The sequence below is a fragment of the Pleurodeles waltl genome, chromosome 3_1, assembly GCF_031143425.1.
Source record: "Pleurodeles waltl isolate 20211129_DDA chromosome 3_1, aPleWal1.hap1.20221129, whole genome shotgun sequence".
In the NCBI taxonomy this organism is placed as follows: Eukaryota; Metazoa; Chordata; class Amphibia; order Caudata; family Salamandridae; genus Pleurodeles; species Pleurodeles waltl.
This window is the reverse complement of record NC_090440.1, coordinates 1,841,723,481-1,841,747,964: the sequence shown is the minus strand read 5'-3', so window position 1 is coordinate 1,841,747,964 and position 24,484 is coordinate 1,841,723,481. Positions and strand designations below refer to the sequence as shown.

The window sequence follows — 24,484 nt, the reverse complement described above, 5'->3', positions numbered from 1 at the left end:
ATTGTAATTAGGTGCTTGCATTGATATTTGTTCAATATTCCTAATATATGTTTTAATTATTAACCATGTTATACAAAAAAAAAACCCTAACAAATTTCAGGTGCTTCGACTTAGCATTCCATTTTAATAAACACTTTATGTAAAACCTTCATCACGTAAGCATTTGAATGTATACATATACCTCTCCTATAATGTGCTAAATTTATTCATAGTCACCATCACAATCTGGTGAACAAAACTGAATATTGGGCCAATAGTCTGGATTATAATGTCTACCAATCAAGAAAGAAAACTGAAAGGACCATAAGAGACATTGGCCATGAAGTCTACATGTTATGATTGCCGATATTTAGTAAATAGTCATTATTACTATTTATAGGCTGAACTTATTTTGGAAAGATATATGATGGCTACTTATTGGCAATTAGTCACTAAAACAAGACTATCATTTTAGCAACTGAAATTAAAAAATATAGAGTAGGATTTTCATAAACATACATCACAACACTGTAGCATGTTGCGGGGATATGATTGCAGGTATGGGACTCTTATAGCAATTATTATTTTCTGATTTACAGTATTGTGCAAAATTGCATTTTTTATAGAGCAAAAACAAGTAAAAATAGTGCTAAAATAATGAGTAATGTGAAATTTAATAATTAGTTCATGCCCTCTGATATTTGACATAAACATTCCTGATGTAATACTTTCTAATTTTTCTAAATAACTTATTCATAGACAACCCTTGTTCCACAGAAACCTGTTGTGAAGCAGTCTCTGATTCATTTTTTCTCTTTTTATACATTGCAATTTAATTAACTGTTCATGTTCTACTGATTTGTTGTCTTGTCAGTTTAACTCAAAAGGTATATATACTTGTAACAATGTCAGATTTTCTTTTAGTACTGTGTGATATTTTTATCAGTTTCACTGTAAGGGTTTTTGTTCACACAACAATATCAGATTTTCTAATATTCTGCATTGAAGGTATTGTTTTAGTTTGTACAATATTATAGTGCTTTGGCCCGGCTTCAACTTCCTAGGTGGTTGTAGGGCTGTGAGGTGAATCCAAAAATACTACATATAATCTCTGAGCACAGAGAACATGCCACAGCAGCATTCAGTACAAAGCAGAGCAACACTTAGAAGTATGATACATTTGATGTGATTAGCCTTACACCAACTAACTTTGAATTATGATTTCATCTTTGGAATGCAAGCATAAACCACATAAGGTTTAACAGCAAATAATTGGGGTAAAGAAAAATTCTGTTCAATTTCTTTTTAGAGAAGCCGCTATTCCTCATCAGTAATTCCTTAATTTTTTGTTTTTTAAATTACTCACTCTTGGGCCGAATGGTCCAGGAATACCAGCACTACCTGGTTCACCATTAGGGCCCTAGGGAAAAAAGAATGTTATTTAATTGACTTTCAAATCAAAAAGAAATGGCATCATCAACATTTTACATCAACAATAAGGATAAGGACACTTCAATTCAGCAAGGACACGTAGGTATAATTTGTAAAAATTCACAATGTGGCATCTCACATATAGACCACATTTTGACACTAACCACCCAGATTCCACGCTTTCAGGAAATCCATCACCTTGCCAGAGGAATCGACGACCACTCCCTGATTTGGGAAGTCTATGGCCTAGAGAATCACCAGGGCCCCAGACACATAGGGCCTCATTTATAAGAAACTGAATCAATGCACTTGTTTTTGTGTGACAGCCCTGGAGGCCTTAACAGCACAATGTTAGGGCTGTATATATGATACCACGCTCCATGGACCACATTTCCACAGATGCGTCAGAAATTCTGACGCATCTGTGGTGCTAAACTGATGCATTGCTAGATTAGCAACAAAAAAATGATGCTACTCCAAATATGCAAGAAAGGCTCCCATGTTAAAAAGCCCTGCGTCAATTTAAGGCTTGCTCTGAGCAGGCATTACATTTTTAACGCAGTGAAGTCACAGAACGATGCAGCAAAATGTAGCAAGTTGCACTGCAACAGTTCTACGTGGATTTTAGATTTGGAATGCCCACCCTGCATACATTATCCCTGACGCATGGCTTTACAAACTGGTGCAATGGTCTTATTGTGCCAGCTTGTATAAGGGGCATGGTGTAGGGACTGCTCGTGCTGCCGCAGTGTAGAAAAAAAGTGACGTCACAATGAACTTGTATATAAGCCCCATAGTGCTTACCTCATGGTACTTTCAAACACCCCACATTCGCAAGAGCATCCTTGAAGCCATGGAAAAATACTTAGATGAGAATGACACCGACGTAGGGTCGGCACAGACGTTGTGGGAGGCGTATAAGATGGTTATCAGGAGGGTCGCCATGTGATGTCTTGGGTCTGCAATGTAGAGGTCCCCCTCAATAGCAGGTGGCTGTTCCTGGGTGTCCAAGGGGACTCAGGGTGGCCTAGATAGCAAGAGATTTGGCTACGATTTGCCGCTGAAGTTGCTAAACAGAACATTGCTAGAACATGGGGCACATCACTGACTCTGACATTAACAGATTGAGAAGCAGACCTGCATTGTTGTCAAAGGGCTGAGCGAGTAATATATGAAGGCAGGGGATGCCCTAATAAATGCAAGAAAGTGTGGGGAGCAGGAGATAAGGTGGAAACGGATAATGGGAACCCAAGAATGGCCATAACGTGTGGATTTCCCAAAAGAGCACTTATATGCTTGTTGGTCGTAAAGGTGCAATTTATGCTTCACTTGTATCAGACCGTGCTGGAAACAATGAATTTGTAGATTGTTAAATCTATTGAATCTATGCAAATATGGATCACTTTCTGTTAAATAAAAATAACTAAAAAAAGCTAGTTATCAGGAGCCACAGCCTTTCATTAATAATAGGACACAAATAGAAAAAGAGAGATAAATTAGTGACATTTGGAGCGAGAAATTCTCGAGACGGATTCTAAGCTCCTGAAAGAGGGACAAGAGAATCTAACACACATATTGACATTTAAATAAATTGAATATAAGGGGGTGGCCATGGACGCCGCTGGGCCAACTACTGAACAACACAACACCGCCTTTATGAGGTGGGGGAAAAAGCAGGAAAACCCCTGGTCTGGCCTAATTAAAGAAATGTAGCCAATCGATGGGTCATGAAAACCTTAAAATGACAGGGGGGAGCGGGCGAGTGAACAAAATGGCGTGGCAAATGCCTTTGCAGCCTAATACATACTTGTGAGCACACACTGCAACTGCTGATGAGTGCCGTGAGCTCTTCACTGACATGCAATTCTTGTGACTCTCGCACCACAATAGGGAAAACGTGGACCAGGAGATCTCAGAATCCAAAGTCATGCAAGGGATTCAAGATTTGGCCTCAGGAAAAGCAACTGCATCAAAGGTCACACCTTATCTCCTGCAAATGTTTGTAGAAAGCCGAGAGGAAAGGGGGAAGTGACTATAGTGGTGTTAAATAAGGAAGACAAACCACCAGAACATTGTGCCTCATGTAGGCATATTTCCCTATTAGATGTTGAAGATAGAATTTTGGCCAAACTGCTTGCTAGTAGGTTAGTTAAGGTTATTGGTACTCTGGTCCACCCAAATCAATCTGACTTTATGTAGGGCAGATGCGCCTCCCTCAACCTGCAATGCCTCCATGGGGTCCTGGGGTATGCATCCAGCCTCCTTTGACACTGTTGAATGGGCAGTCATGTTTGCTGTCATGGCCAAATTGGGCTTCGGCCCACGTTTCATCTTGTGATTGAGACTTCTATACCCTGTTAGCCTGAGTGACGGAGAATGGGGGAACATCTACCTCCTTTCAACTGTGATGGGACATGAGGCAGGGTTGCCCTCTTTCCTCTTTGATTTTTGCTCTTGTACTGGAGCCCCTGCGTCTGTATTAGTGGCGAACCCCTGATCAGGGCCCTGGGGAAGACAGAATCTCCCTTTATGCAGATGACGTTTAACTCTATATCTCTGACCCAGCCCATATCCTTGATAGAGTAATGCATATCCTAGACATAAACCTACAGCACTCATGCTACACTATTAATTAGGATAAATCATTCTGCAGGAGAAAATAACACGCCTCCCCAGAGTTTGTGTAGCAAAGGTGGTGGAGGGAGGTTTCTGCTATTTAGGCATCTACATCCCCAGCACCCTAAACACTTCTATACACACAACCTTGAACCCCCCCATTGGGTGCCTCCGCCTGAGATGTCAATCAATGGAGAACGCTACCCCTTTCAGTACTCGGGAAAGCAGCTCTATTCTAAATGCTGGCTCTTCCCTGATTCCTAAATGTCCTACAAAACACATCATATCCAGTCCTACACTCATACTTTCAAGGGATTGAGTCAGAACTCCAAACATTACTCTCTGGTGGGGGTCCTCCCCATGATAGCTCTTAAGAAGTTGTCAAGGAGCTGGTACGACAGGGGCATTGTGATCCCTGACATACAAAAGTACTACTGGGTGGCAGAACTCATTGTTGTAAATCACTCGGCCTATTTAGTGTATGGAGAGCCTGCCTACCACATGAATAGGTTCGTCATGAAGCCTGGGGGGCGCCTTATGGCCATATATGGGAAGTCACACATCTCCACCTTGCCTACTCCAACATCGGCCACACTTTTAATCTGACATACAACAATTAGAGCCTTAGGATGGTAGGGGAATGTCACACAGGCCACATCCCTTTGGGGACACCACTGCACTGGGCACTCTGGGGACACACCCAGGATTTGAGAAGTGGGACTTTTTGGCCTCTTCAGGGTGGGAGACCTGTGGACTGAAGATGGGGTAGTCCCATTTACTGACCTCCAAAATGTATAGCAACCATCTCCCACTGAAGGCTTCCGCTATTTGCAAATACACCACACACTACAACAGGTGCTACACAAGGGTGAGGAACTCCCCACCTCTTCACCTCTTAAAGACAGGTTACTAGAGGAATGAATGCCAAAAAATGCATTTTCCTTACATATTGCAAGCTGATTAACAGTTCCCCAGACACATTCATTCACCTGAGGGAAAAATTGTATTCGACCTGGACGATCTGGAGTGTGATGAGTGGCTTGAAGCCGTGGCTTCCCCCGGGAAGTAGCCATTCATTCCAGATTCCACCTCATCCAATTGAAGCTCCTACATAGAAGTTACTATGCTCCTACTACCCTGGTTAAAGTGGCTAAATCTGCCCCCCTGTTCTGTTGGCGGAAATGTGGTCAAGAGGGAACATTTTTCAATATGTCTTGGAGCTACCCTGATGTCCAGCAATAGTTGGCAGCAGTGATCACCTGTCTGAATGGGGTGTGTGGAGGTGACCAGCTGAACTCAGCAAAGTGGTGTGTTTTAAATTTATGGGAGGAGTTCGATCTTTCCAGGGCAGACCAACAGTGGATGAGGCTGGGGTTAAGGGTTGCAAAGGGTAACATAGTACGTATGTGAAAGGCCAAACAAGCACCCAAACTGAGGGATTGGAAAAAGGACAGGGACTGGTCCATGCTGGCTGAAAGGTCGATGTATGAGAGGAGGAGCTGCCCCCCGCAAATGGACTAAGATCTAGAGGAAGTGGAACAAAAACAGGGTTGGCCTTTATGCCCCTATGGGGCATGGACAATGGAGATCCACACTTGGAAACCACTCTGTATGTTCTGTAAACGGGGGAGAATTGGGAGGAGGGACTCTTTTACGCAGTTCATAGCTACTGGATGTAAACAACGCAATAGACACTGTCTTGGTCTATACAGGCCTGAAGTTTCTGTCACAGTGAATCTCTGTTGTTATATTTCTGTTTGTCTAGATACAATAAAGAGACTTTAAAACAAAAGAAAATGTAGAAAAACAGTGTGCAGACTAAAATACTAATCACTCAGAAATTACACCAGCTAGAATAGGTCACACCAGCTAGAAAAACAACTATATTAGCTACTACAAATCCAAGTCAATGGTAAAGTTGGAATTTTCATAAATATTAAGGAAAAGTAACTGTTAGAAAGTGTATTAAACCTCCCACAACTCCCAGCCTGTGCTTAGCCCAGGAAGATAAGTGAAAGAGTTATGAAAGTGCTCCTGGAAGTGCTCTATGGGCTGACTTCAGTGGACAGAAATTATTCCTCAGAGCTCACTGGAATATGCAGGTTGGCAGCTTCTGGCATTTTGTTGACACCACAATGTCAAATTATGTGTGACAGGTCTGTTGAGTCATATGCAACACTGTGGAACACTTGAAAGAGAGAGAACATGATGCCAGAACAATTCTTGTGTGGCCCCTGTCTCATTGCTGAAGGACCTATCTTTTGACCTCCTAAACACCTATCTCTGAGTTTGCTGTGAGCACAGTGCCTGCTTCAAACTGTATGGTATTGTTAGATGTGGTGGACAAAAATGATTACCATTACCATAGTAAACTTAATTACACGACCACAACCCTCAGAGCCCAAGTTTAGTGCGGCCATAGGGTTTCCCTCATCTTGAAAATGCCCTGCCACATGGCTTTTTGAGCCTGTTTGCAGCAAGGCGAACAGGCTCTATTGAAAAGTGAGTAGTCCTGCTCCTGGGAAATGTATTCCATTGATTAGAGAGTGCACAGGAGTCACCACTATCCACTAGCTTGTACCAGGCACAAATGTAGCACCCACTTCAGAACACTTCTAGACCTATAGAAGAACAAATGCCACCTGCTGTTTGTGACCTGAAAGCACTGAACGACTGGACCTGCTCCCCCTTGAAAGCAGGACAAAGAAGTAAACTCCAACAGTCAGTTGGTTGACCTCCTGTGTGGAGGTCCAGGCGGCTCCTGGAAATCACATTTACAATTGATTTCCAGGTGCCGCAGACAAGGTGGCTCCTGGAAATGCAAGATATGTTCACAGGGCAGTGGGCATCTCTAAATACAGCAGAGGGAGTACCCTCACCATGGTAGGAGTAAAGTACTCTGCCATGGCAATGGTAATTAATTTGGATGCCAACATATAATCAGAAAGTAAATTGTTGCCCATTCTCCATTGCAGTCAGCTTGAAGTCATGCCTAGCACCCCCTAACACAACAATAAATTATCAATAGTGCTAAGCTCTTTTGGACACTATTTCCACTGAAAACTTTAAAAACTCATATCTCTAGTTCCCCTTAGTAGAGGTTTTGATATTAGTGTAATTGTGTTTATTAAATTGCAGCCTATTGTTTTATTGGGTTTGGCATTTTTTATTGCTTGGTGTTTTGGCTTTATTACTGTTTTGGTACTGCATATATAGCTTACTCAGTACCCTAAGTTAAGGATGTCTGGTCTGGGCCGTAGATTCTGGGGTGCTGAGCTTAGGGTGATTTAGTGACTTTAAGGGTTTACATTCACAAAATTTGAGATTATTCCTTGAGGTGAGTAATCACCCATCAAAACAATAACATTTCTTAGAAATGTGAATTTATTTAAAAATTTGTTATGTTACTTGTTTATTTCGAGGTTACACCTCCAGTGTAAAAGTCAACTACTTTTTGTAGGTATCCACATCCTGGTTATTAACTTTATGTAGTGCTTTAAATGTGTTAGTCAGAGTGATATGGTCAGACTTCTCAAATATTAAACAGGGTCTAGCCACATGTTTCTAGATCCTCCATAATATTAGCTTGGGCAGTACCAGATCATTGATAAGGTCTAAACTGATAGTTTATATGTAAAAGTGGGTGAACCTTTCTCAGCCTCATCAGGTTGAATTTGGTATTCTTTACAACAGTTTGATCTGATTTGAGTAGGAGCAGGATCAATCTAGACTCCAATGCAATTACTTTCTGTGCATTTAAAAGGGTTTTCTCAGATTGTGTGGCTATGGAATAATAAGTGTATTTCTCTTTTGAATTCCTCGTTTAGAATTCTGTCTTATATCCACTAAAATGCAGGGAGCTCTCCTTCATCCAGTGACATGAACCTTAATCTGCTTGTCATTTTGCTTATGTCTCCTGGCTTTTACCCTGTTAGAGATGTAGGTGTGTGCCCCACTTATACATGTCAAATTTCACTTGTAGTTTGACCACAGCTAGTAGCTGCATGTAAATGTTAATAAATTGCACCAACAGTGACATCTGTCACAGGGGTACAACACAGGCAACTATTATGTGAACAGTATGGAATTTTTCAATTATAAAAAATTTGAGAACATTATTTTCAGCCAACTAATGCCCAGATGGATTAAATGATATCAGGAAGGTGAGCTCTATTGGTATTTATTTAGTCATTATCTATAAATTGAATATAGTGGGCCATGAGGCTATTGTTTCCTTTTAGTGAGACTAACTGTTTGGAAATGTTTAAAAATGGTGCCCGGCAGGTTAAAGATGCAAAGAACTGAACATCTTTTAGCGTTTTGAGTCTTTTAACTACTACACCTTCTGAAATCTGGAATCTTGTGTGGCTCTTCGTAAATTACACACAGCAGTATAAAATGTAGCTACCCAACGTCTATATAACATGTACAATTTCAATCATCTTCACTGAAATGGGAAGTCCAAAGCAAAAAAGATCAATGCCCCACTATTAGCACTCAGTCATCCTATCAGCGTATATATCCCTCTTACTGCTGAGAACCATGATTTAACATCTGTCTTGTCCTAACTTTTCATGTGATGACACCCTGGTTGAATATGATTCCATCAAGATCCATTGTCAATGGAGAGAAAGAGATTCACTGGAAGCCTCCATTCTACAATTACAAACTCAGGGGAACATCTTGTAAGTCCACTAACCATTTGAAAAGCCATAACCCTAATTCAGGAAACATGTCATACCCTGTACATTAAATGTTATGTTTTGTTCTTCGTTGAGAAGATTGTGGAAATCATGTTGATGAAGACCATTTTTGTGAAATACTTATTTAACTGTTAATGATATTGTTTTGTCAAACAGAGTTCAACAATTATCTAGTTTGTTTTCCATTTTTAACAATAACAAAAATACTTACAGGTGGACCCGGAAGACCTTGTAGTCCAGTGAAACCTCGGTGTCCCTTCTGACCTCGTTCACCTCGCTCACCATTGTCTCCCTTGTCACCACGAGGACCTTGTGGTCCCTACATATAAAATAATAAAAATAAATAATTCTGCATTCATAACATCACCCACTATATATATTTTAGGCTACCCAATATCAAACTACCACAAGAAAACATGATAAATGACATGTTCGTTGACTGCAGATTTCCAACGTTTAGTACAAAATGTCTAAGTTGCCCCTCAGCCTTCCTCCAACCACCCAATTACTGTTATTTCATTTGCTATCTTATCTAATAAAAGTGAATTTGGAGTTTAGCAGTTACACTATATTACTGTGACTAATCGGAATGCAGAAAGGCTACGCATGAAATGTGTTAATCTCTATCACACCACAGTGTTGAAATAGAAAGGTAAGTAATATAAAATAATTCAACTTAAGGCAAATAGCTGGAGGGTTTAAACTTTATGAAACAATTCAGGGTTGCCAGATCTATTGATGTAGCAGGTATGAACCCATTGCCACTAACATGACAAAGGCTTGCTCTCACAAGCAATCTTACCCCAGTAGATCCTATCATTGAATTGGGTTGTGCTTAGAAATGGGACAGGAACTGTTGGATTTGTCAACTTCACAAAGGTTGCGTTGATATATATCAGCCACACTTATCAAAATACTATTGCTAAATCTAAGCGCACTCTATAGATGTGAAGGAGAAGAAGAATAGATACCAGTTGCTATACCATACTGCCCTTTGTTACCAGAGATTGCTTATAGAGTAACAGAAAAGGACCATCACTCATAACATGAACACAGTTTGATAATGCAAATTATATCTATCATCAAATGTGTCATTGACTGGATTGCACTATCATATTAATGTAAATTAATCTAAATTATCCTAGCACTTTCAGCTGGGAAGTTTTAATAGTTGTATGCTAAAGCAAATTTGCATAAATACAAAAAAACATTTGGATTAGAAAGAGATCCATTACATATGGGATAATCCAAAAGATTTTTTGTATGTAAATGTGTTCATGCATACATATATTAAAACTTCACAGCTGAAATTTTCAGGTTAATTGACATTGATATGACGGCAAATCCAGTCAATGACACACATATGATAGATTTAATTTTCATTATCCCATATCTATTGAATCTATTTCTGCTAAATTAATATTGCACTAATATTTACCGCTTGGTGTGCTATCAACATGTCCTATTCAAAGATTGGATAATAAGGTCAGGGAGGCCAGACCATCTTTTCATAGCTCCCAAAATCACTGTAATAGAGTGTCAGCGGGCGCCAAGAAAGGATGGATAGGGAAGTCTCTACAGCCCTAGCCAGTCCATCTCCTTTGTTCAACTGCAGGGTGCAGTCTGACAGAGCAGACGGCGGGGCAGGGTGGTAAATTCCTCACCCTCCCTTCTTTAATGGCTCATGCTGTTAGTGAGTAGGAGCTGCTGCAGGACATGCTTGCTGTCATATGTGTCACCAGAAGCAATTGTCATACAATGACATTGGCGGTAAAGGGAGGAGACAGAGTGAAGCTACAGGGGAATTTTAGAACAGATATGTCTTTGGTGAGTTGTCTTTTTTTATTGTCTTGATCCAGTATAAGCAACTTACCGGAAAACCTCTCTTTCCAGGACGACCTAATGGACCCATCGGACCACGAGAGCCCTAAAACAAAATGTGTTGAAGATTATATTAGAGAATGCAACACAACAAAGAGCGAAATGTATCTTTATGTATTGAAGGGAAATCACTTACAGGGTCACCTCTTTGTCCAGCTTCACCTGTAGCACCAATGGGTCCTGGAGTTCCTGGAGGACCTTGAGAACCTGGAAGACCTGCAGGTCCAGGTTCACCACGATCACCCTGAAATATACATTGTTAGTGTCAGGCTCTTACAACAACACTGGCGTTGTTGAGTGTCTTTATGACTTTCAACATCATTATGTATCATATCCTGCAGCTTCCTGAGACAAACATTATTAAAACGTTTTTTTTCGCATTGTGCTTTGTGCATTAGTATTTCAAAGTTTAGTACAAATGACATTATTTTCCAATATAATGGTACACAATTTACCAATCTCAAGAAAAGAGGTTTATTTGTGACCTCACTGTACCCTCTGAACCATCTTGATGGCTTAAGAACAATGTAAATACTGTATGAAACTGTATAATAAAGTGCAACACATTCATGTCATTTAGTTCTCAGCGCAATTATTATTAGTGTAATTGTTGTTCTCAGTGGCCAGATGCATATGTGTCATAAAGAACTAAATATTCATTTCAAGGAGAAGCTTGCCATGGAGGAGCTAAATATCACCTGCCAAAGTTTAAATCAGGCCCAAAGTCAGTATGTGTTCTCCAAATTTACTCTAGATTACTTAGTACACATAAAACAGAACATATTTTGTGAGGTCACTTTAGACAGGTACAATCAGTCAGCAATGCAATGAGCTGGGAGCCTAACTAAAAACACTAAAATGATGCATTTTCTGTGCAGCAAATATTTGGATTAATAGGTATGTTGAGGAATAATGAGTACACATGAGCCCAGATAAAAAAGTAAACTGTTGAAAATAAAAGCCTCTGAAAATAAATCACTATTGACATGTGTAAATCTTTTGATAGTGAGCCTGTGAACATACTATGTTTTGTATAACAGTACTCTACTAACTATCCAGAGTAAAAGAGTGATCCAGTTGTACTGGCATATAATTGTCTTTATCATCACCGTACAAGTCCTGCTGATCACCACTATCATTTCCTCATGTTTGATCTTTGAGGCTAAAATATTCACGTCTTCATTTTAATGTCACAGAAATGACCATGGAAAAATCCTAGCTGCTATTTCATGTGCTTTCATGTGAAATATTTCAGTCATGTCCTGCGTGCCGGAAACAGACATATTTTTATCCATGTAAGCATTTCTAATATGATTAAAGAATGTAAGAAAGCTAAGGCAAGCTCTCAAATGCAATATAACAAAAAACAGAGTTGGTTTAATTCCAACAGCTTACTGTAATTCAGAGGTGTACAACATTGGCCTAGGGTCAGATTCATGCTACATTTTCATGATAGCCACTAGCTATGCAATTTCATGGATATCCTGAAAATGTGGCATGACACTACCTGGCGTGGACCAACAACAGACCTTTATTGCACTGAGATTCTTTCTTTGAATCAAACCTTAACAGTGTATACCACATGGATATCACAACAATTTCAGTTCCCTGCTGACAGTATATTAAGGCTTTACACAGTTGCAATGACACAAAAGTGAGGCAAAGTGACTCAAAGTTTAAATAAACTATTTACCTTATGGGTAAAAGTTGTCTAAAAGTAATGCAAATTTGTGTGGTATTCCACCTTAAATCCTACTGCAAAATATCTGGTACCAGAATATCATGCCAAAAGTATTGAGGGCAAATATATTGAGATAGTGAGTTTATAGAAAAAAGTACAGATTTACTTTATTCAATTCCACATATATGTACCTTGACAGTTCATCTATATCCTCAAGGTACATAGATGTGGAGTTAAGAATAGTAAATCTATATTTACCTATAAACACATACCTTACTGATATTTTTGTTCTCAATATTTGTGACACAATATTCTGGTTCCACAATATTTTTGCTGTCAATATTTAGATATACAAACCTTTGCATCAGTGGGGTGTTCCATGTGTGCTACATGGATGTTCCCATATTACTACCCAACGTTTTTGATGCAAAGGCCTAACTGCTAAAGATGTTGATACCACTATGTAGTGGAAAAAATGTCTCTTGAGGCAGGTGCAAAGCAGGAAAAAGATGTTCTTTCTTCAAACCTTTCAAACTTTGAACTTGTGCTACACTGTAAGAAACACAATAGAGTGGGAAAAGAGTTCAAGTATGTCTGAGAATACTATTTTGTACTGTAAGACTAACTGCCCAGAAAAAAAATCCTTGGCTAAATATTATGCACACATCTTTGTACTAGGCAGCCTGACCATGCAATGAATGGGAAGAGAGAACTTTTGTTGCTGCCCTGTGGAATATTACTAAATTTGCCCCTTCAAGTTTTCAACAATGTTTGGGTAGTAAATCTGTTAGTCAGTAAGCAGCCATCGGGATGGCAAAAGAGAAATGCCCATACCTGTGGTCCTGGAGCGCCATCCTTTCCAGGTGAACCATCATTCCCTGAAGGACCCTAGGAGTAGAAAGGAGCATCATTATATCAATGTGAATGTATTGTGCTTTTTGAAACAATATTTTTAACAGCAATGTATCAACGTAGAAGAATTTAGTGAAGATAGGTTCATAAAGAAACCCAACTCTAGTGGGTCTTGTTTTTCGTGTATCCTATGGAGTTTTATTTTAAGTCTCTATTTCCATTATTTTCCTCAGGAGGATGATGTACTACCAGTGGTTGGCCACATGTTGTGTTGGACATATTCCACCTGCAAGCTGAAGTAATTTACTACCACTTTTGGTCCCTTTTTGGCTATAGTAACTTTAAAAGTGCAGTTTGGGAATAGCAATTGGTACAGCCAGATTAGCATATGGCGGTATCTCCACCTCATCTTTCAAGATTCAGCGGACACCTAGCAGGGGTGGCTGCTTTCACTTTTTTCATTTGCACTATATTTAGAGCCATACCTGCAGTCACAGCAGAGGACTGCAGGGGTACAGCCTCTAATCTTCAGAGACCTTGAGTTAAAGATTAGTGCATATGCTAATGATGTTGCTTTATATTCTTCCAACCCATCAAGAGCTATGAAGTGTATAGTAGAAGAGGCTGAGAAATTTGGCATGGTCTTGGGTTGTGAACTGAATATTACCAAAACCCAGTTATTGTTGAACCAAAATCCAGCTACCTCAATCTCTGGGGGTAGTATCCAGAGCTTCCTATATAGGAATTCAATTACTACGTGGGTCAGTCAAATCTTGAAATTAAATTATGAATCTTTGCTCCTGTCTGTCACTTCTAAACTGCAATCTTGGAATAGGCTCCAGATAAGTATTGCAGTCAGGTGTAACATTATAAAAATGAATGTCCTCCCTCAATTTGTATACCTGTTAAAAGGCTAGAAGGGGTCATCAGTAGCTTTATCAGGGGCTATAAGCCGGCAAGGTGTGCTTTACGCCTTATAAAACTACCATATAGGCAAGGGGGGGGGGGGCTCTGGTTTCTGACTTCAAGCTCTATTTTTTTGGCAGCTTTTTTCATCCGCTTCTGCCGTATACTCACCACAGCAGATCCGAGCTCCTTGGTAATTGGGTACTACTTGGCTCTAGGACTTGATTACTGGCTTATTCTTTATAGAGTTATAGACCCCAATTACTGCAAGCAGGTAAGATTTAAGTTGGTTAGGGATACGGAAAATATCTGCCAAGAAATTTCTGCTAAATACTCTATAAAACTAATATTTGGGAAAACACTGCTTTGAAATAACCGGGCGTTTCAAAGAGTGTTTCATGATTCTATCTGCAAAGCTTGGGCGAGATTAGGAGTAGGAACAGTGGGACAGCTTTTTGATGTGAATGGTTTCTGTTCATTTTATGAGCTACAAGTTGCTTTCAATCTTCCTGACTATCATTTCTTTAAATACCTCCAGTTGAGGGATTCTTTTTTATCTGGCTGCAAGGACTGTATTGGCCCTGAAGGTTCTGACATTATGTCTAACATTCTTAAAACTGGTCGGAGGTCACAAATTAGTGCAATTTGCCAAGGGTAGTCAGTACAGGAGTGATGGCGGCCTCTGTCTGACTTCTTAATGGAGTAAAGTGCTCTTGGGCGAGGTGATGCTGTCAGAAATACATAGGGCTTTCAAGACGTTTGAGAGAGTGTTGCACTCTGAAAATGTGAAATTGCACCAATTCAGGACCATATTTATGCTTTATTATATGCTGGAGAAATCTGTTAAGTTGGAGAGGGGAATCATACCTTGGATAAGGCTAGCTGCCCCAAGTGTGGACACCAAGCTACTGACATTCTTCATATATTTTATGCTTGACCCACCGGTCAGAAGTTTTGGGAATGGATGACTCAATGGATGACTGCTGGCCTGGGTTATGAAATTCAGCTCACTACCACCAAGATAATGTTAAGATACAGAATGGAATACAAAATTGGGTTAAGGAGGCTACTGTTTGTACTCATAATGTCTGCCAGACTCTGTGTCACCAGATCCTGGGTTTCAGTTGTCCCCCGTGAGTCACAGAATAGTAGGACTCAATCAGCAAGTTGTTTGGCTGGTAACAGGCTTTGGCTAGTGCTAGGGGAGTTTGCTCACTCAAGAGATTCAAGAAGATATGGGGGAGCTTTAAGTGGGAACTCTAGAGTACTATTTTGTTAGAATCACAACCTGTGTATTGCTTAGGGATTGTCTATCTTCTGTAGTATCTTTCCAACCGGAACTGCTTTTGTGTATGGTTCATTCTTGTGCTTGAATATTATTGCCCAGAATTGCATTCTGTTTTTATGTGATCTGATTAATTCCAGCTCAATAAAAAATATTTTAACAAAACAAGAGAATAGCAATGTGTCTAATCATTAGTGGGCAGGCCCATCTCCTTCCCTAAACCCCTCCATGACCTTCCCTAAACCTATCCTTATTCCTCCCTAAACCCCTACATAGTAGTAAGTATGCCCTTTTTCCAGCCACTTCCCTGGTCCCTCCTACATGTACTATTAACTAGTAAATACATGTGTGAGAATATACCTATAGAAATGATAGTAGAGGTAGAGATTAAGATTAACACGTGTAGACTTGTGAATAGCATTTGTAGTACTTTAATAGTGCTTTTATAGTGTGTTAGTAGTGCTATTGTGATACTACTAAATTTACCATGAAATGTAGTTTGTTTATAGGTCCCTAATACATGAGTTAGTACCTTTACACCTTTTATGTCTTCAAGTGAGGTGAAAGAGTGGCTCTCTCCAGAAAAGACTAGAGATAGAGTGGAACATAATGAATGCTGTCACATCAAATCTTTATTCCGGTTGCTTTCAGAGAACAAAAAGAAAACACTGAAAAAATACTTACTTCTTGGCCATTCCCTCCAACAGGTCCAGTAGAACCAGGTTGTCCAATAGGGCCTGGAGGTCCCTTATCACCAGCTGGGCCCGTTGCACCTTGTTTGCCAGGAGTGCCCTATAACAGTAGGATAGGATAGGACTTCATCAGTTTATTGTAAGTAAGTGTATTATAGTATAAAGTGTTCTTTAAATACTTATTTTATTTAAACACCTATTAAAAGAGGTAAGCATTGCTTTTATTATTATCATGATGCACATTTCAGTTGCAAAATCACAAAGTCTTTGAGGAAATGTAAACAACCCAAAATGGTACAATACCACTCATATTCAATGTTAGGTGTTAAGTCCCCTAGTTATTCTGCAGTTCAGTGCAAAGGATGTAGAAGCCCAACGGTAGGTAGCAAATTGAGCAAAATGTATGTCTTGATTCATGATCATTCAATGCACCAATGCCCATGGGTATTATCAGGAGGAATATTGAGTGAAAAAAGAGATAGGAAATGAGAAACTAAGCACTTTTAACATGTAGTAAAATCATAAATAAATAGTATTCCCAAGTGTGACCATCAAAACTGTGGTGAGAAAAAACCCACAAGAGCCTAAAATTAACTATGTGATAACAGTATTCTCAGGTCAGTACCTTGTTTCCTAAAAAACGCAGTACTTAAAGTGAGCTTGGCGGTGACATTATACTTGTCTCTGCTTTCAGACTCAAGTTTCCTATTCCCTCATGGCACCAATGTAGGCATATTTGCTAAAGTGTAGTGCAGCCATAGCATTGTTACTGAGAAGAATAGTACTCCATGAGTATAGTGGTACCGGCACAGGGGAAAAGAGCAAGTACAGTTGTAAGGCCCATGTCACTGCTATGGGGAAGATCCCATTACTAGTATACTCTTCCGTCTCCGATAGTGATATAGTTTGCACGTATATACTGTATTGTTTACTGAACTCCCTAAAGTCTTCCTTTAAAATCATAGTTTGTTTACAACTTGTTATTAAACTGTTGTTGTCAGATATAATGCTGTATAAAATCTGCATGAAGCTGTACAATGTTTCTTTCATTACAAGCCAGAAATACACATGTAAATACAGGGATTGTATGTGTTGGCTACCTCTAAAAGGGGACTGCAAGTGACTGTCTTCTAGAGAGGATGGTAGTTTTTAAAATTGGTGGAGTGCATCAGTTAGAAGCATAATGTCAGAGATGTATCTTTTTATCTCTATTAAAATATGTGGATCATGTCTGCAATTTAAGCTTACCTTGGAATGTATGTAAGCAATCAAGAAAGAATGATGCTAACAAAGGATTACAGACTAGCTAGTTACCTGGAGCAGACTTTGAATGAACCATCTGGTGAGCTGCATTAATCCTGGATGGCTTTAAAAAGCTGGGCCGTCATACCCTGTGATTTTTCTGGACTGGATTTGTGATTTCTCTTCATTTTACTGTACAATTATGCAAGGTTTCCCAAGTGCTTCATCTATTACTTAACTGTTTGTTACTGGAACTGGCCTCTGATGTCAGGGTTACAATCAGATTGTATCCCATTCTAATGATAGTAGTGACTCCTCCCATATCCAAGCATTGTGGGAACTGGTGGTTGGGGTAGTGGTTATTCATCCAGTTGTACAGATCTTGTCCCTGTACTGGGAAAAATGCATGCTGGATTTCCGACTTAAAGTCCTTTATAGTCTCCAAAACAGACGTAGAGCTGGGAGATTATTATTGTCTTCTGTTTACTAAAAAAGTTTTTCCATTCTCCATAAAAACCTACCCTTCTGTGATCTTAATTTGTCACTATTTGACTTCTGGAACCATAATCAGTGATAGCTCAGTCTATCTTGTAATATATTAAGGCAAATTGCCTGTTTCAACTAGTCTGCTTGAAAATCCTTGTTCAAGAAGCCCAGTTAAACTGGAACAAACAGATATACTTCTCTAGAGGTGGAGGAACAGTTTGTCCTTTAAAAAAGAACATCTCTCTAGCTCCCCACTTTGTCTACCAGAATGAGATAAATGCTAGTCCCAATGAGCCTGTAATTCTACACTGGTTGAATTTGTAAGGAAATCTGTGCAGTAGGCAAAACAAATGTTTTGCGTTAGAAGGTATGTTACCACAACATCATTGCCTAAATATTGTCTGATATGCATATTGCCCTGTTGGAGTTTATAACAGACAACCTGCTCCCAAAAGAGGTATATGTTTTGCAAATTATATGTAAGCACAGAAAATTATGTTATTTTTAATACTGATATACTGGCATAAAAATTTTGTGAGTTGATCCTTTTCTCTGTTATTGCTCTCCCTCCAGACTTGGCCCAGGTCTGGGTTCCGGAGGGACACTTTGCTGCTGTGGTCTTTTGTGTAATAATTGTATGTTATGTGAAATTTGGCGCAGAAAGAGTGCAAACCAATGGAAGATGTCACACAACAATCTTAGTGGTACAGCTGGAAACCTGAATTGGGAACAGTATTCAAGTGTACTAATGGGAATGTTGGTGAATAGAAAAGAAATTGTAGAGGCTCCCTCATATGGAGATATAAATCTCCGTCCGTACTTTTACAGGAGGTTATTTAGACCGTGAAAGAGCTGGATGTCCATTGTAAACTGGTGGATGATCTGCCCCACCACACTTCTGCTTTTCTTGCTTAATTCAGAGACCTAGATCCTCTGTTGTGTATGCCATGGAAAACCCTTGACTGGTGACCTGCCTATTTCAGGAATGTTGCATTATTAGAAGTTCCCTTCTCTATTAAGTATGGGTCTTCTTTTTAGTCCTTCCTGGGAGAAAGGGCAAATTGGTCCCAGGTGTGTGAAAATGTAGAAAACAAATCTGTCACTCATGGAGAAACCTCCCTACATATCAGGGACATTTCATATTTATTTTTATACTACAAACCACCACTTTGAGTATACGTACAAGAATCAATACCAAGTGGAAAGCCACCAAAAAAGGCCCACCCCACATTGAATTTGTACCGATAATTAGCCCACTATATCTGCAGGAGCACCTTCATTGAAAAATCCCAGCCTCAGAGGTGGGAAATCATGATTTGGCAGATGGATGCACAATGGGCTGTTGAAGGGTAGTCCTGTGCCACCTTAAATATTTTGTGACCTGTCTGCCAAATATTAAATAACCAATTTTGTGGTGGCACTTTGTAATTCTGCTCATCCCTTCCCAAAGAAATGAATGCATAGGCACTTGTGTAAATATGTAAACTCTAAAATGACAAACGTATCTTAAACAAGGTGTCTCCTTGCTGAACCTATTCATGGGAATTTGAAAGATTGAAGAGAACTTTTAGGCATTCCACAATTCCTCAATAATTTGAAGAGCAATTCCTTAGATCAGGTTAAAGGCACAAATGCCATCTGGGATCCTGTGTACAAAACAGATTATCCAACATCTGCATGAGCCATAACCTACCATTCAAATTTGGTTCTCTGCTGTAAATATTTAGTCAATCAAAATGTGTATTAACTACATAAGATATGACATTTCTTGCTACAGAAAATGTAATGGCTTCATATTGCTTTCAGATCAGTAATTAATGATACTGCAGATGGGTAAACAAGGTTTTCAAGATCAAGGATCAATTGCACATAATTGATTACCATAAAGGACATTAAAAATATATTTATTACTTGCATATATTTAGGTGTCTTGGCTGAATGATGCTGTGAACCTTTATGCAAGCTTCAACTGATAAATATATTTAAGTTACTTAGAAGAATCAAAAGAAATATGAATATAGCAATTAGATTTAGGACAACATGTTTAAATTTAATATATCACAGTTATATATCAATTCATTTAAAATACAGAAACACACTTGGAGGGCGGTCATAACACACATCTCACAAACCATATAATTTATAGAATGCATAACTTACAGCAGGGCCAGGCAGTCCAGGCATGCCCCTTTCTCCCCGCTGACCTGGCATACCAACGATTCCTCTTTGTCCAGTTGTTCCTGCTGGTCCAGGAGGCCCATCAGGGCCCTAAAAATAACAGAAATGAGGACATTCCAAAATCATACACTATGAACAAGTTCAAAATAAAATACTGCAGTTCAAAGGGCCCAAAGTATCATGTCCAATTGCATTTGCAAAGAATGTCCTTTTTTCCAGACTAGACACAAAACACATATGATTTATCATTCTAAAATAAAACTAGATAATTATAATGGTGAGGTACCAAAGATATTTGCATAGAAGCAAAAGAGTCTAAAATAATTGAATAGTTTACTTTAAGAATATTTTGACCTACAGAAGGTGCACAGGCTATTTGTTGAAAGTAAATATGTTGTAGTAGAGTGATAGAGGATGGTGTGTGTGCAGCGAATACAAGAATTATTTGCATCTGAAGGCATTGTTTTCAATATCATGCCTCAAGTATATATTCTAATAAAACAGTAATTAAAAAAAAGTTATTATTTTAATTGAAAATGTTAGAGCAGTAAACTTACAGGTTGGCCATCATCTCCTGAATCTCCTTTATCTCCAGGACTGCCAGCAGGTCCAGCAGGACCTCGATCTCCAATACGTCCATGAGCACCAGGTTCACCTCGAACACCTGGGGGGCCTTCCTTTCCAGGATCACCGATAGGACCAGCTGGACCTGGTGCCCCCTGATATAAGAGAAAATGTTTTGATTATAGGGCCATTCATCTTCTGGTTAACCACTCGTTAAAAATAATTAATGTATTGTGCAGAAAGATATGTATTACATGAGTATGGATTTAATAAATACATCTTTTAGGTTTATATTCTATGTATTGCTAAATGTTACTGTGAAGCAAACCATTTGACTCCAAATGATCAAAGCAGGTGGTGATATTGATTTATAACTGTCTGAATTCTGAACTATCCCCGCACTACGTCAAATAGAGACCTTGGTTGGAACTGACAGAAAAACCTATGATGGATAGGTTAGATGGGCATATCATGATACACAAAAGGCTCCTAATAAAGTTGACAAAGCATGAACATTGGTAGTGTAAAACTGAATGCTGAGCAAGCAGTAGGATGGGAAAATTAAGATTTTGCACAGGTCGGGAGGATGCTCTCTTCCAGTTGGTCCCAGGGACTACTGGAACTTAAAATTTCATATCTATGGTGGATATCTGTATATATATATATATATATACATAGATAAATGGGGAAAGAGCTTCCCAATTTAGTAACTTTTTTTTCAAAATGAATTTCCCCTCTTTTTCCCAATGAGAGATACCATCCTTCACTACATGGGCATGCTTAATCCTCAATGGATAGTGATAAACTCCTTGACAAGGTGTTCCAGTGCTCAGATTCAGACTGCCTCACTGATATGTGTGTGACATGACAAGTGGCATCACACCCAAATATCATAAGGGCCTTGGAGGGATTTTTTAGCCCCTTCTAAGTCTATTTAAGCATAGGGCTGGTGGACAGGCTTTTAGATGGAGCTAAAGACCTCTCTTACTGCCCTCAGTTCCTCCATAGCCAGGCCCACTAGTGCAACCTCAATTGGAAGGAAGAGGAAGGTAGTGAACAAAGGAGAGAGTTGAAGCTCAGCTCCTCAAAGCCTCCCTCTTACCACCCCATAATACCCCACCAGCTGCAAAAAACAGTAAGTGAGAATTAGAAAGGGATGAATTTGGATTGATCTTAGTCTCTCACCATCCACAGACTTCCTGATTCAGTCTTAGACAGCTCTTTCATCTCCCAGTGTTAGAAGAAGAAGGAGCTTTGTTTCTGTTCCCTAGCGAGGAGCCAAATGCTATTTGGATGTCTTTTAGCCTACATAAATATTCTAATCAGGGTTTGACTCTTTGCTGAGGCACTGACACACATTTTTGCACCTTGGCACCTGGCAATGTTCAATGTTCAATGAACATAACTGTGAATCACATTTAGAAAATCAGTATTCCTAATGTATGAAATGCTTGAGTCACAAATAGTGATTGACCTACCTCATGAATCTCAATAAGGTTGGTCGCAATTTGAAAACCATTAGGAATCACAGCCATCACAGAGATGGTGGCCTGCTGAGGTCACAAGACCACCATGTCTGTGATTGTTTTTTAATAAAGCAATCTTTTTTAATAGAGCCCATTTTCCAATCCTCCTCCATTGCTATTTTATAATCTTCTCTGTATTTGAATAATGTGATCATGGTACTAGCATCTAATACAATGCAGTTTATTTGTTTGCACTGAAGAACATTACCAACATCCACCACATCACTGACTGCCAAACTAGACAACTCCCTAAATTTCATGATAGTGACAGTGGTGCTTAGTGTCTAGGCTTGACATCCTTATTTGAGTTTCAAGTTCTTGGCCTGCATATTTAAATACATACACACATTTGATTAATTTCAATCCTTTCAATAGTTTTTATGCATAGCAAGTTTTTCAGCCTGTTGTTTTCATAGTTATTCGTGTTGTACATTTTGTCAGCACTCTTTGTGTCCTGCTTAAGGATGTCATGCATGGTGCATGATATTCTAATGAGTGCTACTCCAGGAGTTTGGAGACAACCCTCAACCACAGATATATTAACATGGGATTTGTTATGGAAACACCACATAGGCCTGAGGAGAGCAGAAGGCATTCCAGTGATGGCAGTCAGGAGGCAAACATCATTTTATTGACAGATTTGCTGTTCCTTGCATGGAGTCTTCAGTCAATCCAGAGGATTGCCAGCAGATGACAGGCACACCCTTGCCAGTCTTTCGGGTATGGGGTTGGGGTCTTCCCATAGATAGTGATAGGCCGAGGTGCTAACACCACTATGTTCCAAGGTTTCGGACATTAGAGCGTAAATAGGAATCATTAGATTTTGTAATCATTCCATGATGGTAGGATTGTTAATTTTTTTCACTTTATTGGTAACCACATTCACTGTATTTTGCTTCATGCGCCTAATTATCACAGTTCATGTTATTTTTATAATCAAATGCAAACGCTTCAATAAATATATTGGAACCAATCTTGCATCTCATTGTTTACCTTGGCCTGTGTGAGATTTTGTGTAATTGAGAGAAAGGGTATGATCTGTTTACCACAACTTACCTGAGGAGTCAAGAGCGTCATGTTTTTAGGCTGCCACATATCACCTTTACTTTCTTGGTTTGGGTGCGGTGCTGCAAGGAAGCCGATGAGGTCTGGCCGACAGTTTCCAGATGATGTGGGACCAACTCAGTCACCCACACTCGGTGGTGCTGCCGCCCTAACTCTATGCAATCTTACCCCTTAAGTGAGAGTACTACGACATGGCGGCACCAATGTCTGGACAGGCACAAATTGAACAGCTGCCCTGAGTATCTCTTTCTCTCACATGACAAAGGCACCCTAATTACTTTTATGTGGAGATGTCCACGGTATGAGGGAAAAATCCCCCTCAGCTAAATAGGTAGTTATGCCTAACACTACGCAGTCTTATCCCCAAGGTAAGAGTCCTAAGACGTGGCACTGCCAACATTTGGGCAGGCACAAATTTTACATATCTCCTGAGTATCGCTTTCTCTTTTATGCCAAAAGTACCCAAATTGCCTTCATTGGAAGACATCTGTGGTATTAGGGAAATCCTCCTCAGTGAAATAGGTAGTATTTATATTAGTCTGTAGGTTCTTCAAGTTCGAATTTTAAAAGTATTCCCCAAATTGGTGTTTCTATCTCTGAATTTATTGTTTGTTCAATATGGCAGACCCACAACAAGTGGTAGTTACAGTCAATATTAGACGTCCTCTCGCACACTTATTAACTAATGGGCTCACTGATGAGAGTGAGGATGAAACATTCAGTGGTAGAGGCACACAAAGCACTATGTTTTATTCATTGGTTACCTTTCTGGCAGCAGATACAGACACACTCCATTTTCATAATTACCCTATAGCCAATGCACCTGACCAATACAAAGCGTATGCATATTTAGAAGCATGTCTCTCTTGTTAAGAACAGCAGAATGGTTTCAAGGTGCCCTTCCACACATTATTCAAAACATTTGATTAGGTCTCCTAAATAACAATGGACCGACATGGCCAGAATTGGCCACATACACACCACATCCCAATGTACAGACCATGCCGGTAGTGGATGTACCCGTTTATGTAATAATTTGGTAGTTATGTATAGACACTTAATACAATTTGTAATGCAAACCTTAAATACCTCCCCAACAGGGGCTGCTCCAGCAGTATCACAATTGGCTACACCTGGGATAAACTCAGCAACTGTGCACTCAATCATGGACAAGGTTCCATACAAAAGCAATGAAATTCTGTTCTGTATAGCAAAGAAAACAAACGCGATGGAAGCAGTATTTCCTCATAAGGGAACCCAAGATAAAAGTAAACTTCTCACAATGTGCTTTCCCTTTGGGATGGTTCCCTTAATAGAAGACTGTGCCATTTGGGACTCAGTATTTGCTGCAATTTATACTACAACACATGGTATACCAGCACTTGGAAATCTTCCAG

General features: G+C 39.5%; 1 protein-coding gene across 1 annotated transcript in view; it reads right to left on the bottom strand.

The window, feature by feature from the left end:
* Window positions 1-24,484, bottom strand: part of COL5A2 (collagen type V alpha 2 chain) — a 325,125-nt gene that overhangs the window by 15,490 nt on the left and 285,151 nt on the right. The window contains exons 42-49 of the mRNA XM_069225929.1: window positions 20,490-20,651; window positions 19,915-20,022; window positions 16,019-16,126; window positions 13,126-13,179; window positions 10,747-10,854; window positions 10,603-10,656; window positions 8,941-9,048; window positions 1,346-1,399 (exon numbers count right to left, since the gene is read on the bottom strand). Coding sequence (XP_069082030.1) covers window positions 1,346-1,399; window positions 8,941-9,048; window positions 10,603-10,656; window positions 10,747-10,854; window positions 13,126-13,179; window positions 16,019-16,126; window positions 19,915-20,022; window positions 20,490-20,651 — 756 coding nt within the window. The remainder of the gene's footprint in view (window positions 1-1,345; window positions 1,400-8,940; window positions 9,049-10,602; window positions 10,657-10,746; window positions 10,855-13,125; window positions 13,180-16,018; window positions 16,127-19,914; window positions 20,023-20,489; window positions 20,652-24,484) is intronic.